At 57.8% G+C, this 18,981-nt stretch overlaps 1 protein-coding gene across 1 annotated transcript; it reads left to right on the top strand.

Moving 5' to 3' along the window:
* Positions 1-15,569: 15,569 nt before the first annotated feature.
* Positions 15,570-17,702, top strand: LOC123748182 (aggrecan core protein-like). Its single transcript, XM_069325088.1, has 2 exons — positions 15,570-16,255; positions 17,270-17,702. Exons 1-2 carry the CDS (start codon positions 15,570-15,572, stop codon positions 17,700-17,702), a joined length of 1,119 nt encoding a protein of 372 aa, XP_069181189.1.
* Positions 17,703-18,981: the final 1,279 nt, after the last annotated feature.

Genomic DNA, 18,981 nt, shown 5'->3' on the forward strand with positions numbered 1-18,981 from the left:
CCACTGGGTGTAGTGGGTCAGGTACACCACCAGCTCACCACTGAGCCACTGGGTGTAGTGGGTAAGGTACACCTCCAGCTCACCACTGAGCCACTGGGTGTAGTTGGCCAGGTACACCTCCAGCTCACCACTGAGCCACTGGGTATAGTGGGCCAAGTACACCTCCAGCTCACCACTGAGCCACTGGGTGTAGTGGGTCAGGTACACCACCAGCTCACCACTGAGCCACTGGGTGTAGTGGGTCAGGTACACCTCCAGCTCACCACTGAGCCACTGGGTGTAGTGGGTCAGGTACACCACCAGCTCACCACTGAGCCACTGGGTGTAGTGGGTCAGGTACACCCCCATCTCACCACTGAGCCACTGGGTGTAGTGGGTCAGGTACACCTCCAGCTCACCACTGAGCCACTGGGTGTAGTGGGTCAGGTACACCACCAGCTCACCACTGAGCCACTGGGTGTAGTGGGTCAGGTACACCTCCAGCTCACCACTGAGCAACTGGGTGTAGTGGGTCAGGTACACCTCCAGCTCACCACTGAGCCACTGGGTGTCGTGGGCCAGGTACACCACCAGCTCACCACTGAGCCACTGGGTGTAGTGGGTCAGGTACACCACCAGCTCACCACTGAGCCACTGGGTGTAGTGGGTCAGGTACACCACCAGCTCACCACTGAGCCACTGGGTGTAGTGGGTCAGGTACACCACCAGCTCACCACTGAGCCACTGGGTGTAGTGGGTCAGGTACACCACCAGCTCACCACTGAGCCACTGGGTGTAGTGGGTCAGGTACACCACCAGCTCACCATTGAGCCAATGGGTGTAGTGGGTCAGGTACACCAGCAGCTCACCACTGAGCCACTGGGTGTAGTGGGTCAGGTACACCACCAGCTCACCACTGAGCCACTGGGTGTAGTGGGTCAGGTACACCAGCAGCTCACCACTGAGCCACTGGGTGTAGTGGGCCAGGTACGCCTCCAGCTCACCACTGAGCCACTAAGTGTAGTGGGTCAGGTACACCACCAGCTCACCACTGAGCCACTGGGTGTAGTGGGTCAGGTACACCTCCAGCTCACCACTGAGCCACTGGGTGTAGTGGGCCAGGTACGCCTCCAGCTCACCACTGAGCCACTGGGTGTAGTGGGTCAGGTACACCTCCAGCTCACCACTGAGCCACTGGGTGTAGTGGGACAGGTATGCCTCCAGCTCACCACTGAGCCACTGGGTGTAGTGGGCCAGGTACGCCTCCAGCTCACCACTGAGCCACTGGGTGTAGTGGGTCAGGTACACCAGCAGCTCACCACTGAGCCACTGGGTGTAGTGGGTCAGGTACACCTCCAGCTCACCACTGAGCCACTGGGTGTAGTGGGCCAGGTACGCCTCCAGCTCACCACTGAGCCACTAAGTGTAGGGGGTCAGGTACACCACCAGCTCACCACTGAGCCACTGGGTGTAGTGGGTCAGGTACACCTCCAGCTCACCACTGAGCCACTGGGTGTAGTGGGCCAGGTACGCCTCCAGCTCACCACTGAGCCACTGGGTGTAGTGGGCCAGGTACGCCTCCAGCTCACCACTGAGCCACTGGGTGTAGTGGGTCAGGTACACCTCCAGCTCACCACTGAGCCACTGGGTGTAGTGGGACAGGTATGCCTCCAGCTCACCACTGAGCCACTGGGTGTAGTGGGCCAGGTACGCCTCCAGCTCACCACTGAGCCACTGGGTGTAGTGGGTCAGGTACACCAGCAGCTCACCACTGAGCCACTGGGTGTAGTGGGTCAGGTACACCTCCAGCTCACCACTGAGCCACTGGGTGTAGTGGGCCAGGTACGCCTCCAGCTCACCACTGAGCCACTGGGTGTAGCGGGCCAAGTACACCTCCAGCTCACCACTGAGCCACTGGGTGTAGTGGGTCAGGTACACCACCAGCTCATCACTGAGCCACTGGGTGTAGTGGGTCAGGTACACCTCCAGCTCACCACTGAGCCACTGGGTGTAGTGGGTCAGGTACACCACCAGCTCACCACTGAGTCACTGGGTGTAGTGGGTCAGGTACACCTCCAGCTCACCACTGAGCCACTGGGTGTAGTGGGCCAAGTACACCTCCAGCTCACCACTGAGCCACTGGGTGTAGTGGGTCAGGTACACCTCCAGCTCACCACTGAGCCACTGGGTGTAGTGGGCCAGGTACGCCTCCAGCTCACCACTGAGCCACTAAGTGTACTGAGGTCAGGTACACCACCAGCTCACCACTGAGCCACTGGGTGTAGTGGGTCAGGTACACCTCCAGCTCACCACTGAGCCACTGGGTGTAGTGGGCCAGGTACGCCTCCAGCTCACCACTGAGCCACTGGGTGTAGTGGGCCAGGTACGCCTCCAGCTCACCACTGAGCCACTGGGTGTAGTGGGCCAGGTACGCCTCCAGCTCACCACTGAGCCACTGGGTGTAGTGGGTCAGGTACACCTCCAGCTCACCACTGAGCCACTGGGTGTAGTGGGCCAGGTACGCCTCCAACTCACCACTGAGCCACTGGGTGTAGTGGGTCAGGTACACCTCCAGCTCACCACTGAGCCACTGGGTGTAGTGGGTCAGGTACACCACCAGCTCACCACTGAGCCACTGGGTGTAGTGGGTAAGGTACACCTCCAGCTCACCACTGAGCCACTGGGTGTAGTGGGCCAAGTACACCTCCAGCTCACCACTGAGCCACTGGGTGTACTGGGTCAGGTACACCTCCAGCTCACCACTGAGCCACTGGGTGTAGTGGGCCAGGTACGCCTCCAGCTCACCACTGAGCCACTAAGTGTACTGAGGTCAGGTACACCACCAGCTCACCACTGAGCCACTGGGTGTAGTGGGTCAGGTACACCTCCAGCTCACCACTGAGCCACTGGGTGTAGTGGGCCAGGTACGCCTCCAGCTCACCACTGAGCCACTGGGTGTAGTGGGCCAGGTACGCCTCCAGCTCACCACTGAGCCACTGGGTGTAGTGGGTCAGGTACACCTCCAGCTCACCACTGAGCCACTGGGTGTAGTGGGCCAGGTACGCCTCCAACTCACCACTGAGCCACTGGGTGTAGTGGGTCAGGTACACCTCCAGCTCACCACTGAGCCACTGGGTGTAGTGGGTCAGGTACACCACCAGCTCACCACTGAGCCACTGGGTGTAGTGGGTAAGGTACACCTCCAGCTCACCACTGAGCCACTGGGTGTAGTTGGCCAGGTACACCTCCAGCTCACCACTGAGCCACTGGGTATAGTGGGCCAAGTACACCTCCAGCTCACCACTGAGCCACTGGGTGTAGTGGGTCAGGTACACCACCAGCTCACCACTGAGCCACTGGGTGTAGTGGGTCAGGTACACCTCCAGCTCACCACTGAGCCACTGGGTGTAGTGGGTCAGGTACACCACCAGCTCACCACTGAGCCACTGGGTGTAGTGGGTCAGGTACACCCCCATCTCACCACTGAGCCACTGGGTGTAGTGGGTCAGGTACACCTCCAGCTCACCACTGAGCCACTGGGTGTAGTGGGTCAGGTACACCACCAGCTCACCACTGAGCCACTGGGTGTAGTGGGTCAGGTACACCTCCAGCTCACCACTGAGCCACTGGGTGTAGTGGGTCAGGTACACCTCCAGCTCACCACTGAGCCACTGGGTGTCGTGGGCCAGGTACACCACCAGCTCACCACTGAGCCACTGGGTGTAGTGGGCCAGGTACACGACCAGCTCACCACTGAGCCACTGGGTGTAGTGGGTCAGGTACACCTCCAGCTCACCACTGAGCCACTGGGTGTAGTGGGCCAGGTACACGACCAGCTCACCACTGAGCCACTGGGTGTAGTGGGTCAGGTACACCCCCATCTCACCACTGAGCCACTGGGTGTAGTGGGTCAGGTACACCACCAGCTCACCATTGAGCCAATGGGTGTAGTGGGTCAGGTACACCAGCAGCTCACCACTGAGCCACTGGGTGTAGTGGGTCAGGTACACCACCAGCTCACCACTGAGCCACTGGGTGTAGTGGGTCAGGTACACCAGCAGCTCACCACTGAGCCACTGGGTGTAGTGGGCCAGGTACGCCTCCAGCTCACCACTGAGCCACTAAGTGTAGTGGGTCAGGTACACCACCAGCTCACCACTGAGCCACTGGGTGTAGTGGGTCAGGTACACCTCCAGCTCACCACTGAGCCACTGGGTGTAGTGGGCCAGGTACGCCTCCAGCTCACCACTGAGCCACTGGGTGTAGTGGGTCAGGTACACCTCCAGCTCACCACTGAGCCACTGGGTGTAGTGGGACAGGTATGCCTCCAGCTCACCACTGAGCCACTGGGTGTAGTGGGCCAGGTACGCCTCCAGCTCACCACTGAGCCACTGGGTGTAGTGGGTCAGGTACACCAGCAGCTCACCACTGAGCCACTGGGTGTAGTGGGTCAGGTACACCTCCAGCTCACCACTGAGCCACTGGGTGTAGTGGGCCAGGTACGCCTCCAGCTCACCACTGAGCCACTAAGTGTAGGGGGTCAGGTACACCACCAGCTCACCACTGAGCCACTGGGTGTAGTGGGTCAGGTACACCTCCAGCTCACCACTGAGCCACTGGGTGTAGTGGGCCAGGTACGCCTCCAGCTCACCACTGAGCCACTGGGTGTAGTGGGCCAGGTACGCCTCCAGCTCACCACTGAGCCACTGGGTGTAGTGGGTCAGGTACACCTCCAGCTCACCACTGAGCCACTGGGTGTAGTGGGACAGGTATGCCTCCAGCTCACCACTGAGCCACTGGGTGTAGTGGGCCAGGTACGCCTCCAGCTCACCACTGAGCCACTGGGTGTAGTGGGTCAGGTACACCAGCAGCTCACCACTGAGCCACTGGGTGTAGTGGGTCAGGTACACCTCCAGCTCACCACTGAGCCACTGGGTGTAGTGGGCCAGGTACGCCTCCAGCTCACCACTGAGCCACTGGGTGTAGCGGGCCAAGTACACCTCCAGCTCACCACTGAGCCACTGGGTGTAGTGGGTCAGGTACACCACCAGCTCATCACTGAGCCACTGGGTGTAGTGGGTCAGGTACACCTCCAGCTCACCACTGAGCCACTGGGTGTAGTGGGTCAGGTACACCACCAGCTCACCACTGAGTCACTGGGTGTAGTGGGTCAGGTACACCTCCAGCTCACCACTGAGCCACTGGGTGTAGTGGGCCAAGTACACCTCCAGCTCACCACTGAGCCACTGGGTGTAGTGGGTCAGGTACACCTCCAGCTCACCACTGAGCCACTGGGTGTAGTGGGCCAGGTACGCCTCCAGCTCACCACTGAGCCACTAAGTGTACTGAGGTCAGGTACACCACCAGCTCACCACTGAGCCACTGGGTGTAGTGGGTCAGGTACACCTCCAGCTCACCACTGAGCCACTGGGTGTAGTGGGCCAGGTACGCCTCCAGCTCACCACTGAGCCACTGGGTGTAGTGGGCCAGGTACGCCTCCAGCTCACCACTGAGCCACTGGGTGTAGTGGGCCAGGTACGCCTCCAGCTCACCACTGAGCCACTGGGTGTAGTGGGTCAGGTACACCTCCAGCTCACCACTGAGCCACTGGGTGTAGTGGGCCAGGTACGCCTCCAACTCACCACTGAGCCACTGGGTGTAGTGGGTCAGGTACACCTCCAGCTCACCACTGAGCCACTGGGTGTAGTGGGTCAGGTACACCACCAGCTCACCACTGAGCCACTGGGTGTAGTGGGTAAGGTACACCTCCAGCTCACCACTGAGCCACTGGGTGTAGTGGGCCAAGTACACCTCCAGCTCACCACTGAGCCACTGGGTGTACTGGGTCAGGTACACCTCCAGCTCACCACTGAGCCACTGGGTGTAGTGGGCCAGGTACGCCTCCAGCTCACCACTGAGCCACTAAGTGTACTGAGGTCAGGTACACCACCAGCTCACCACTGAGCCACTGGGTGTAGTGGGTCAGGTACACCTCCAACTCACCACTGAGCCACTGGGTGTAGTGGGCCAGGTACGCCTCCAGCTCACCACTGAGCCACTGGGTGTAGTGGGCCAGGTACGCCTCCAGCTCACCACTGAGCCACTGGGTGTAGTGGGTCAGGTACACCTCCAGCTCACCACTGAGCCACTGGGTGTAGTGGGCCAGGTACGCCTCCAACTCACCACTGAGCCACTGGGTGTAGTGGGTCAGGTACACCTCCAGCTCACCACTGAGCCACTGGGTGTAGTGGGTCAGGTACACCACCAGCTCACCACTGAGCCACTGGGTGTAGTGGGTAAGGTACACCTCCAGCTCACCACTGAGCCACTGGGTGTAGTTGGCCAGGTACACCTCCAGCTCACCACTGAGCCACTGGGTATAGTGGGCCAAGTACACCTCCAGCTCACCACTGAGCCACTGGGTGTAGTGGGTCAGGTACACCACCAGCTCACCACTGAGCCACTGGGTGTAGTGGGTCAGGTACACCTCCAGCTCACCACTGAGCCACTGGGTGTAGTGGGTCAGGTACACCACCAGCTCACCACTGAGCCACTGGGTGTAGTGGGTCAGGTACACCCCCATCTCACCACTGAGCCACTGGGTGTAGTGGGTCAGGTACACCTCCAGCTCACCACTGAGCCACTGGGTGTAGTGGGTCAGGTACACCACCAGCTCACCACTGAGCCACTGGGTGTAGTGGGTCAGGTACACCTCCAGCTCACCACTGAGCCACTGGGTGTAGTGGGTCAGGTACACCTCCAGCTCACCACTGAGCCACTGGGTGTCGTGGGCCAGGTACACCACCAGCTCACCACTGAGCCACTGGGTGTAGTGGGCCAGGTACACGACCAGCTCACCACTGAGCCACTGGGTGTAGTGGGTCAGGTACACCTCCAGCTCACCACTGAGCCACTGGGTGTAGTGGGCCAGGTACACGACCAGCTCACCACTGAGCCACTGGGTGTAGTGGGTAAAAATAAGATCAGACAACAGTGGGAGAGGAATTGGCTAATGGTGGAGGATTTCTGTAAGAATTTCCCCAATTTTCAAAACTTCTCCGAAATTTAGAAACGTTCCTACATTATATCAGAACTTCCTTAACTCCCTTTATCCATAACGGGAGGAACCAGACTATTATTACTTGCAGGCTGAGGCCAGTCTTATATGAACCTAGTTTACCTCCAGGTCACCAGGCAAGATAATGGGAGGTCAGGTCCACCTCCAGGTCACCAGGCAGGATAATGGGAGGTCAGGTCCACCTCCAGGTCACCAGGCAGGATAATGGGAGGTCAGGTCCACCTCCAGGTCACCAGGCAGGGTAGTGGGTGGTCAGGTCCACCTCCAGGTCACCAGGCAGGGTGGTGGGTGATCAGGTCCACCTCCAGGTCACCAGGCAGGGTGGTGGGTGGTCAGGTGCACCTCCGGGTCACCAGGCAGGGTGGAGGGTGGCCAGATCCACCTCCAGGTCACCAGGCAGGACGGTGGGTGGTCAGGTCCACCTCCAGGTCACCAGGCTGGGTGGTCAGGTGCACCTCCGGGTCACCAGGCAGGGTGGTGGGTGGTCAGGTCCACCTCCAGGTCACCAGGCAGGGTGGTGGGTGGTCAGGTGCACCTCCGGGTCACCAGGCAGGGTGGTGGGTGGTCAGGTCCACCTCCAGGTCACCAGGCAGGGTGGTGGGTGGTCAGGTGCACCTCCAGGTCACCAGGCAGGGTGGTGGGTGGTCAGGTGCACCTCCGGGTCACCAGGCAGGGTGGAGGGTGGTCAGGTCCACCTCCAGGTCACCAGGCAGGGCGGTGGGTGGTCAGGTGCACCTCCAGGTCACCAGGCAGGGTGGTGGGTGGTCAGGTCCACCTCCAGGTCACCAGGCAGGGTGGTGGGTGGTCAGGTGCACCTCCGGGTCACCAGGCAGGGTGGAGGGTGGCCATGTCCACCTCCAGGTCACCAGGCAGGACGGTGGGTGGTCAGGTGCACCTCCAGGTCACCAGGCAGGGTGGTGGGTGGTCAGGTCCACCTCCAAGTCACCAGGCAGGGCGGTGGGTGGTCAGGTGCACCTCCAGGTCACCAGGCAGGATGGTGGGTGGTCAGGTGCACCTCCGGGTCACCAGGCAGGGTGGTGGGTGGTCAGGTGCACCTCCAGGTCACCAGGCAGGGTGGTGGGTGTTCAGGTGCACCTCCGGGTTACCAGGCAGGGTGGTGGGTGGTCAGGTGCACCTTTGGGTCACCAGACAGGGTGGTGGGTGGTCAGGGCCACCTCCAGGTCACCAGGCAGGGTGGAGGGTGGTCAGGTCCACCTCCAGGTCACCAGGCAGGGTGGTGGGTGGTCAAGTACACCTCCGGGTCACCAGGCAGGGTGGAGGGTAGTCAGGTCCACCTCCAGGTCACCAGGCAGGGTGGTGGGTGGTCAGGTGCACCTCCGGGTCACCAGGCAGGGTGGTGGGTGGTCAGGTGCACCTCCGGGTCACCAGACAGGGTGGAGGATGGTCAGGTCCACCTCCAGGTCACCAGGCAGGGTGGTGGGTGGTCAGGTCCACCTCCAGGTCACCAGGCAGGGCGGTGGGTGGTCAGGTGCACCTCCAGTTCACCAGGCAGGGTGGTGGGTGGTCAGGTCCACCTCCAGGTCACCAGGCAGGGTGGTGGGTGGTCAGGAACACCTCCGGGTCACCAGGCAGGGTGGTGGGAGGTCAGGTCCACCTCCAGGTCACCAGGCAGGGTGGTGGGAGGTCAGGTGCACCTCCAGGTCACCAGGCAGGGTGGTGGGTGGTGGGTGGTCAGGTGCACCTCCGGGTCACCAGGCAGGGTGGAGGGTGGTCAGGTCCACCTCCAGGTCACCAGGTAGGGTGGTGGGAGGTCAGGTCCACCTCCAGGTCACCAGGCAGGGTGGTGGGTGGTCAGGTCCACCTCCGGGTCACCAGGCAGGGTGGAGGGTGGTCAGGTGCACCTCCAGGTCACCAGGCAGGGTGGAGGGTGGTCAGGTCCACCTCCAGGTCACCAGGCAGGGTGGTGGGAGGTCAGGTCCACCTCCAGGTCACCAGGCAGGGTGGTGGGAGGTCAGGTGCACCTCCAGGTCACCAGGCAGGGTGGAGGGTGGTCAGATGCACCTCCAGGTCACCAGGCAGGGTGGAGGGTGGTCAGGTCCACCTCCAGGTCACCAGGCAGGGTGATGGGTTGTCAGGTGCACCTCCGGGTCACCAGGCAGGGTGGAGGGTGGTCAGGTCCACCTCCAGGTCACCAGGCAGGGTGGTGGGTGGTCAGGTGCACCTCCGGGTCACCAGGCAGGGTGGTGGGAGGTCAGGTCCACCTCCAGGTCACCAGGCAGGGTGGTGGGAGGTCAGGTGCACCTCCAGGTCACCAGGCAGGGTGGTGGGTGGTCAGGTGCATCTCCGGGTCACCAGGCAGGGTGGAGGGTGGTCAGGTCCACCTCCAGGTCACCAGGTAGGGTGGTGGGAGGTCAGGTCCACCTCCAGGTCACCAGGCAGGGTGGTGGGTGGTCAGGTCCACCTCCGGGTCACCAGGCAGGGTGGTGGGTGGTCAGGTGCACCTCCGGGTCACCAGGCAGGGTGGTGGGTGGTCAGGTGCACCTCCGGGTCACCAGACAGGGTGGAGGATGGTCAGGTCCACCTCCAGGTCACCAGGCAGGGTGGTGGGTGGTCAGGTCCACCTCCAGGTCACCAGGCAGGGCGGTGGGTGGTCAGGTGCACCTCCAGTTCACCAGGCAGGGTGGTGGGTGGTCAGGTCCACCTCCAGGTCACCAGGCAGGGTGGTGGGTGGTCAGGAACACCTCCGGGTCACCAGGCAGGGTGGTGGGAGGTCAGGTCCACCTCCAGGTCACCAGGCAGGGTGGTGGGAGGTCAGGTGCACCTCCAGGTCACCAGGCAGGGTGGTGGGTGGTGGGTGGTCAGGTGCACCTCCGGGTCACCAGGCAGGGTGGAGGGTGGTCAGGTCCACCTCCAGGTCACCAGGTAGGGTGGTGGGAGGTCAGGTCCACCTCCAGGTCACCAGGCAGGGTGGTGGGTGGTCAGGTCCACCTCCGGGTCACCAGGCAGGGTGGAGGGTGGTCAGGTGCACCTCCAGGTCACCAGGCAGGGTGGAGGGTGGTCAGGTCCACCTCCAGGTCACCAGGCAGGGTGGTGGGAGGTCAGGTCCACCTCCAGGTCACCAGGCAGGGTGGTGGGAGGTCAGGTGCACCTCCAGGTCACCAGGCAGGGTGGAGGGTGGTCAGATGCACCTCCAGGTCACCAGGCAGGGTGGAGGGTGGTCAGGTCCACCTCCAGGTCACCAGGCAGGGTGATGGGTTGTCAGGTGCACCTCCGGGTCACCAGGCAGGGTGGAGGGTGGTCAGGTCCACCTCCAGGTCACCAGGCAGGGTGGTGGGTGGTCAGGTGCACCTCCGGGTCACCAGGCAGGGTGGTGGGAGGTCAGGTCCACCTCCAGGTCACCAGGCAGGGTGGTGGGAGGTCAGGTGCACCTCCAGGTCACCAGGCAGGGTGGTGGGTGGTCAGGTGCATCTCCGGGTCACCAGGCAGGGTGGAGGGTGGTCAGGTCCACCTCCAGGTCACCAGGTAGGGTGGTGGGAGGTCAGGTCCACCTCCAGGTCACCAGGCAGGGTGGTGGGTGGTCAGGTCCACCTCCGGGTCACCAGGCAGGGTGGAGGGTGGTCAGGTGCACCTCCAGGTCACCAGGCAGGGTGGAGGGTGGTCAGGTCCACCTCCAGGTCACCAGGCAGGGTGGTGGGAGGTCAGGTCCACCTCCAGGTCACCAGGCAGGGTGGTGGGAGGTCAGGTGCACCTCCAGGTCACCAGGCAGGGTGGTGGGAGGTCAGGTGCACCTCCAGGTCACCAGGCAGGGTGGTGGGTGGTGGGTGGTCAGGTGCACCTCCGGGTCACCAGGCAGGGTGGAGGGTGGTCAGGTCCACCTCCAGGTCACCAGGCAGGGTGGTGGGAGGTCAGGTGCACCTCCAGGTCACCAGGCAGGGTGGTGGGAGGTCAGGTGCACCTCCAGGTCACCAGGCAGGGTGGTGGGTGGTCATGTGCACCTCCAGGTCACCAGACAGGGTGGTGGGTGGTCAGGTGCACCTCCGGGTCACCAGACAGGGTGGAGGGTGGTCAGGTCCACCTCCAGGTCACCAGGCAGGGTGGAGGGTGGTCAGGTCCACCTCCAGGTCACCAGGCAGGGTGGTGGGTGGTCAGGTCCACCTCCAGGTCACCAGACAGGGTGGTGGGTGGTCAGGTGCACCTCCGGGTCACCAGACAGGGTGGAGGGTGGTCAGGTGCACCTCCAGGTCACCAGGCAGGGTGGTGGGAGGTCAGGTCCACCTCCAGGTCACCAGGCAGGGTGGTGGGTGGTCAGGTGCACCTCCAGGTCACCAGACAGGGTGGAGGGTGGTCAGGTGCACCTCCAGGTCACCAGGCAGGGCGGTGGGTGGTCAGGTCCACCTCCAGGTCACCAGGCAAGGTGATGGGTGGTCAGGTGCACCTCCGGGTCACCAGGCAGGGTGGAGGGTGGTCAGGTCCACCTCCAGGTCACCAGACAGGGTGGTGGGTGGTCAGGTGCACCTCCGGGTCACCAGACAGGGTGGAGGGTGGTCAGGTGCACCTCCGGGTCACCAGACAGGGTGGAGGGTGGTCAGGTGCACCTCCAGGTCACCAGGCAGGGTGGTGGGTGGTCAGGTGCACCTCCGGGTCACCAGGCAGGGTAGTGGGTGGGCAGGTGCACCTCCAAGTCACCAGGCAGGGTGGTGGGTGGTCAGGTGCACCTCCGGGTCACCAGGCAGGGTGGTGGGTGGTCAGGTGCACCTTTGGGTCACCAGGCAGGGTGGAGGGTGGTCAGGTGCACCTCCAGGTCACCAGGCAGGGTGGTGGGTGGTCAGGTACACCTCCGGGTCACCAGGCAGGGTGGAGGGTAGTCAGGTAACCCTCCAGGTCACCAGGCAGGGTGGTGGGTGGTCATGTGCACCTCCGGGTCACCAGACAGGGTGGAGGGTGGTCAGGTCCACCTCCAGGTCACCAGGCAGGACGGTGGGTGGCCAGGTGCACCTCCAGGTCACCAGGCAGGGTGGTGGGTGGTCAGGTCCACCTCCAGGACACCAGGCAGGGTGGTGGGTGGTCAGGTGCACCTCCAGGTCACCAGGCAGGGTGGTGGGTGGTCAGGTCCACCTCCAGGTCACCAGGCAGGGTGGTGGGTGGTCATGTGCACCTCCAGGTCACCAGACAGGGTGGTGGGTGGTCAGGTCCACCTCCAGGTCACCAGACAGGGTGGTGGGTGGTCAGGTGCACCTCCGGGTCACCAGACAGGGTGGAGGGTGGTCAGGTGCACCTCCGGGTCACCAGACAGGGTGGTGGGTGGTCAGGTCCACCTCCAGGTCACCAGACAGGGTGGTGGGTGGTCAGGTGCACCTCCGGGTCACCAGACAGGGTGGTGGGTGGTCATGTGCACCTCCGGGTCACCAGACAGGGTGGTGGGTGGTCAGGTGCACCTCCAGGTCACCAGGCAGGGTGGTGGGTGGTCAGGTGCACCTCCAGGTCACCAGACAGGGTGGTGGGTGGTCAGGTGCACCTCCGGGTCACCAGACAGGGTGGAGGGTGGTCAGGTGCACCTCCGGGTCACCAGACAGGGTGGTGGGTGGTCAGGTGCACCTCCAGGTCACCAGGCAGGGTGGTGGGTGGTCAGGTGCACCTCCAGGTCACCAGGCAGGGTGGTGGGTGGTCAGGTGCACCTCCGGGTCACCAGACAGGGTGGTGGGTGGTCAGGTGCACCTCCGGGTCACCAGGCAGGGTGGTGGGTGGTCAGGTGCACCTCCAGGTCACCAGACAGGGTGGAGGGTGGTCAGGTCACACTTAGTATGGATATAAACAGTCTGAATGGTAACGAGAATATTGGAAGTGATGGTAACGCCGCTCACTATCATTACCACACGAACATATTACCACCTAATTGGCTGGTGCGGCTGCACACAGTCGTAGAGGCTCACCGCAGCCCAGTAACAGTAAGGAGAAGATATGACACGCAGGAAACATTTCACAGCCTGGAGGCCACTTCCACCCACCAAGGCTTTCCCAGAACGATTGTAAATTTCTTTTGAAAATTATCTGATTTTGATTTGGTTTTGTGATTGGCTTAAGGCCTCTGAACCTCGTCAAGGGTTATTAAACCAATCACAGTTGCCTGCTGAACCACTAGCAAGTATTCTTCTGTCGCAAACTAAAATATTAATATATACTTAGAATATACCCTTATGAGTATACCTTGTATGATGATATAATCTCATTATTTAAAGCCGGCAAAGTAATTCAGTTATGGTAAGCTTAACAAAAAGTTGTAAATATTATCTTTAATGTTCTTAAATAAACTGCTGCAGATTGTTAAAATACTTATAAAATTAATTTGAATTGTTCTTTTCTCATTTAACTTAGTTTATAAATAAATAAAAAATGCTTGGAACCTACAGATGGATTATATTATGGGTGAAAATATCCCACAACGACCTTACCTTCAGTGGTAAGGGCGTTGTATTCCACTGCTACAACGACCTTACCTTCAGTGGTAAGGGCGTTGTATTCCACTGCTACAATGGAATACGATATCAGCCAGTGCTGCACTGTGCTATGATAGCAGGTTGATAAGGTGCTTCGCTATCTGAACCCGCGATGTTATTACCTTTAAACGAAACTTTAGATCTCAGCCTGAAACCTGATCATATTGTAATTTATGCGACTTGAGAACACTTTCACATTACCTGGAGAGTGATGTATACACACTGAGAGGTGTATACCTCAGCTTCTCGGTGTATATACACTGAGAGGTGTATACCCCAGCTTCTCGGTGTATATACACTGAGCGGTGTATACCCCAGCTTCTCGGTGTATATACACTGAGCGGTGTATACCCCAGCTTCTCGGTGTATATACACTGAGCGGTGTATACCCCAGCTTCTCGATATATATACACTGAGAGATGTATACCCCAGCTTCTCGGTGTATATACACTGAGAGATGTATACCCCAGCTTCTCGATGTATATACACTGAGAGGTGTATACCCCAGCTTCTCGGTGTATATACACTGAGCGGTGTATACCCCAGCTTCTCGGTGTATATACACTGAGAGGTGTATACCCCAGATTCTCGGTGTATATACACTGAGAGGTGTATACCTCAGCTTCACGGTGTATATACACTGAGAAGTGTATACCCCAGCTTCTCGGTGTATATACACTGAGCGGTGTATACCCCAGCTTCTCGGTGTATATACACAGAGAGGTGTATACCCCAGATTCTCGGTGTATATACACTGAGAGGTGTATACCCCAGCTTCTCGGTGTATATACACTGAGCGGTGTATACCCCAGCTTCTCGGTGTATATACACTGAGAGGTGTATACCTCAGCTTCTCGATATATATACACTGAGAGGTGTATACTCCAGCTTCTCGGTGTATATACACACTGAGAGGTGTATACCCCAGCTTCTCAGTGTATATACACTGAGCGGTGTATACCCCAGCTTCTCGGTGTATATACACTGAGAGGTGTATACCTCAGCTTCTCGATATATATACACTGAGAGGTGTATACCCCAGATTCTCGGTGTATATACACTGAGCGGTGTATACCCCAGCTTCTCGGTGTATATACACTGAGCGGTGTATACCCCAGCTTCTCGGTGTATATACACTGAGAGGTGTATACCTCAGCTTCTCGATATATATACACTGAGAGGTGTATACTCCAGCTTCTCGGTGTATATACACACTGAGAGGTGTATACCCCAGCTTCTCAGTGTATATACACTGAGCGGTGTATACCCCAGCTTCTCGGTGTATATACACTGAGAGGTGTATACCTCAGCTTCTCGATATATATACACTGAGAGGTGTATACTCCAGCTTCTCGGTGTATATACACACTGAGAGGTGTATACCCCAGCTTCTCGGTGTATGTACACACTGAGAGATGTATACCCCAGCTTCTCGGTGTATACACACTCAGAGGTGTATACCCCAGCTTCTCGGTGTATATACACACTCAGAGGCTGTCTAGGCGGTGAACTATATTGGAAGCTGAAGAACCTATCGTGGCCGGGCTCGGGGAGCAGAAGAGCGCCCGGAGGCCCATCCAGGTATGGTAGGTATTGCTATGTCTTGCCTCAATAATCTATTCAAGATTTTAAGCCCAATACCTACACCAGAGGAACCGATTCAATATTGAATATAATAAATACAATTAGAGGTGAGTAACTAAATAATCGCAGCTTAACCAGGCACAGTACATTATGCATAAGAGAATGCATACACACCGTTTGCAATGGTCATAGAAATACCTTTAACTTAGCGCCAATATGACTCAGAAAGCTGCGCTGCCATTGCAACATGTTCATATCATGTTAAACTCAATATATTAATGCAACTGAATAAATCACCCCGTTAATTTGACTCATGAAGCTCTGGGAAACGGACTTGAGTTTATTTGTTTTTATCATATCTGGATTATAATCGGAAAAGACACCTTGAAATGTCAGTGTTAATTTAACAGTTTGATAAATGACTTTTCCTTGTGAAGTAACTCCTGACCAGACCATGTACTCAGACCTTGATAATGTCCTCAAGACAGTACCCTCGGGACAGTGCCCTCAGGTCAGTGCCCTCGGGACAGTGCCCTCAGGTCAGTGCCCTCGGGACAGTGCCCTCAGGTCAGTGCCCTCGGGACAGTGCCTTCCGGTCAGTGCCCTCGGGACAGTGCCCACAGGACAGTGCCGTCAGGACAGTGCCCTCAGGACTGTGCCCTCGGGACAATGCCCTCAGGTCAGTGCCCTCGGGACAGTGCCTTCCGGTCAGTGCCCTCGGGACAGTGCCCTCAGGTCAGTGCCCTCGGGACAGTGCCCACAGGACAGTGCCGTCAGGACAGTGCCCTCAGGACAGTGCCGTCAGGACAGTGCCCTCAGGGCAGTACCCTCGGGACAGTGCCCACAGGACAGTGCCCTCGGGACAGTGCTCTCAGGTCAGTGCCCACAGGACAGTACCCTCGGGACAGTGCCCTCAGGTCAGTGCCCTCGGGACAGTGCCCACAGGACAGTGCCCTCGGGACAGTGCCCTCGGGACAGTGCCCTCAGGACAGTGCCCTCGGGACAGTGCCCTCAGGTCAGTGCCCTCGGGACAGTGCCCTCAGGTAAGTGCCCTCGGGTCAGTGCCCTCGGGACAGTGCCCTCAGGTCAGTGCCCTTGGGACAGTGCCCACAGGACAGTGCCCTAAGGACAGTGCCGTCAGGACAGTGCCCTCAGGACAGTGCCCTCAAGGCAGTACCCTCGGGACATGTCGGAAAATCCGACACCATTTAATATATCATACAGACAGATAAGAGCTGTGTTGTATAAGCAAGTTAACCCATAGAAAACGTAACTTGTAGTGGAATTACCGTCTAAAGAAAACGGGATATCATCACCACATACTATTATAATTCACCACCTATTATGGTGGGAATTATTCTTAAATACATTAGTCTTTGGACTTTACCATCAGAAAAACATCTCATATAAATTAACTTAATTATCAATATTAAAGTAGAGTAAATGTGACCCTTCTATCACTTTCTGAAATCTGGACAATGTAAGCCAGGCGTCAGGGAGGAAGGAGGGCAGCCATTGTTGTTTATACTAGACCAGAGGCTCACAGGAGCAAATGCGGCTCCTGTTAATTTTACTTGGACGTAGTGTTATGGAAACCAAGGGTGTACCATTTTCAACACGCTGTCAACAAATCAAGTTAAGTGTTATTTCCGAAACCCGTTTATTTTCATTTATGGCCATTAATGTCATTATATAGGGTGATCCGGTTAGAGCACGTGGGAGCCTCAAACTAAAGGTAATTAAGCCAGGTCTTTAAGGTTCCATGTATAGTGTTTTCTCTTATATAACTTGTCATATATAGGTTTCTGGTTTTACAGCTAGCGCCCTTTTAACAGGTCAAGACGAGGAAGGCTTTGTGCATCAGTTACTGGGTGATGGAAGCTACCTCAAAGAGGATAATTTGGTGTCTACACCCTAGTTATACCTGGTGGACTAACCTGCTGTACTATAAGATAAGGAACCTTTTCAATGTATGTAGTTAATACTGTAGTTTGATTGGCTGCATCTATATACAATTAATATAAACCCCCCCTAATGTGTAGAGGATCGATTTGTGAGATTATGAGATTATTGCAGAAATACAGTCCACTTATCATTATACAAATTGCTATCGAAGTATATAAATTAACGTAAATATAAATTCATATAAATTAAATAAATATAAATCTCACAGGTCGGTTCCCACAGGACAGTGCCCTCGGGACAGTGCCCTCAGGTCAGTGCCCACAGGACAGTACCCTCGGGACAGTGCCCTCAGGACAGTACCCTCAGAGCAGTGCCCTCAGGTCAGTGCCCTAAGGACAGTGCCATCAGGACAGTGCCCTAAGGACAGTGCCGTCAGGACAGTGCCCTCAGGACAGTGCCGTCAGGACAGTGCCCTCAGGGCAGTACCCTCGGGACAGTGCCCACAGGACAGTGCCCTCGGGACAGTGCCCTCAGGTCAGTGCCCACAGGACAGTACCCTCGGGACAGTGCCCTCAGGTCAGTGCCCTCGGGACAGTGCCCACAGGACAGTGCCCTCGGGACAGTGCCCTCAGGTCAGTGCCCTAAGGACAGTGCCGTCAGGACAGTGCCCTCAGGGCAGTACCCCCAGGACAGTGCCATAGTTGGAGGCTCTCAAATGGGTGTTCGACTTTACAAACAGAGATGCTAGCCATTCAAAAGGCTTTGGAACATGCTCTTACTCAACACCGACAACATGTTATCATACATACAGATTCGAGAACCGCCATTGAAACCTTGCAACAAGAACACATATGTGATAACATACATCTGATCACAAATATAATATCATTAATGCAAACTCTCAAACGACAAGGCCGATGGGTACTTATCAACTGGGTGCCAAGTCATGTGGGAATAATAAGAAATAACATTGCAGACGAAGCTGCAAAACTTGCAACTAAGAGGAGAAATGTATACATTAACATACCACAGAGTCTATCACAGATTAAGAAAGTAATTAGAAACAGAGCAATGCAAAAGATGTACAGTGACCACAACACAGCAGTTGAAACATCACGATCTGCGGGTTGGTACAAGACTTCAACTAACAACGAACCACTTAGATTGATGAAAGGGAACAGTAGAGCAACAACACTTACATCGCATCAGGCTTGGATACCCATGTGCATGGGAAATAGGCTTACAGGTTTCGGAAGATGAGAGGAAATGTCAGCACTGTGGAGAAATGCCCAACAGACCACTGGAACATTATCTAACACAGTGCACAGTTACAAACCCATTAAAATTTCAACTTACATTCAACAGAGCAGAAGAAGTTGTTAAACACATGGGGCAAAATCTGACTGAGGCGACCTTACGAGTCATAAATACTCATACTCCGCCCAAGTAAAACAGAAACAAGCAACACATAGTGGGCCAGCCAGAGGCTTAGGGCCCGCCCAGTGGGCCAGCCAGAGGCTTAGGGCCCGCCCAGTGGACCAGCAAGAGGCTTAGGGCCCGCCCAGTGGGCCAGCAAGAGTCTTAGGGCCCGCCCAGTGGGCCAGCAAGGGGCTTAGGGCCCGCCCAGTGGGCCAGCAAGAGGCTTAGGGCCCGCGCAGGAATATCCCTGAAAAAAGGACAGTGCCCTCAGGACAGTACCCTCAGGACAGTACCCTCAGGACAGTGCCCTCATGTCAGTACCCTCAGGTCAGTACCCTCAGGACAGTGCCCTCATGTCAGTACCCTCAGGACAGTGCCCTCAGGACAGTGCCCTCAGGACAGTGCCCTCATGTCAGTGCCCTCAGGACAGTACCCTCAGGACAATGCCCTCAGGGCAATGCCCTCAGGACAGTGCCCTCAGGACAGTACCATCAGGACAGTGTCCTCAGGACAGTGCCCTCAGGACAGTAGCCTCAGGACAGTGCCCTCAGGACAGTACCC

The sequence above is a fragment of the Procambarus clarkii genome, chromosome 15 (assembly GCF_040958095.1).
Source record: "Procambarus clarkii isolate CNS0578487 chromosome 15, FALCON_Pclarkii_2.0, whole genome shotgun sequence".
Classification (NCBI taxonomy): Eukaryota; Metazoa; Arthropoda; class Malacostraca; order Decapoda; family Cambaridae; genus Procambarus; species Procambarus clarkii.

What these genes read in the sequence shown, in the direction of transcription:
- LOC123748182 (XM_069325088.1), top strand. Translation starts at nt 15,570, where the DNA reads ATGTCCTCAAGACAGTACCCTCGGGACAGTGCCCTCAGGTCAGTGCCC. An exon ending in AGGACAGTGCCCTCAGGACA is followed by an intron (nt 16,256 to 17,269) that starts GTGCCCTCAAGG and finishes TAAATCTCACAG; the next exon opens with GTCGGTTCCCACAGGACAGT.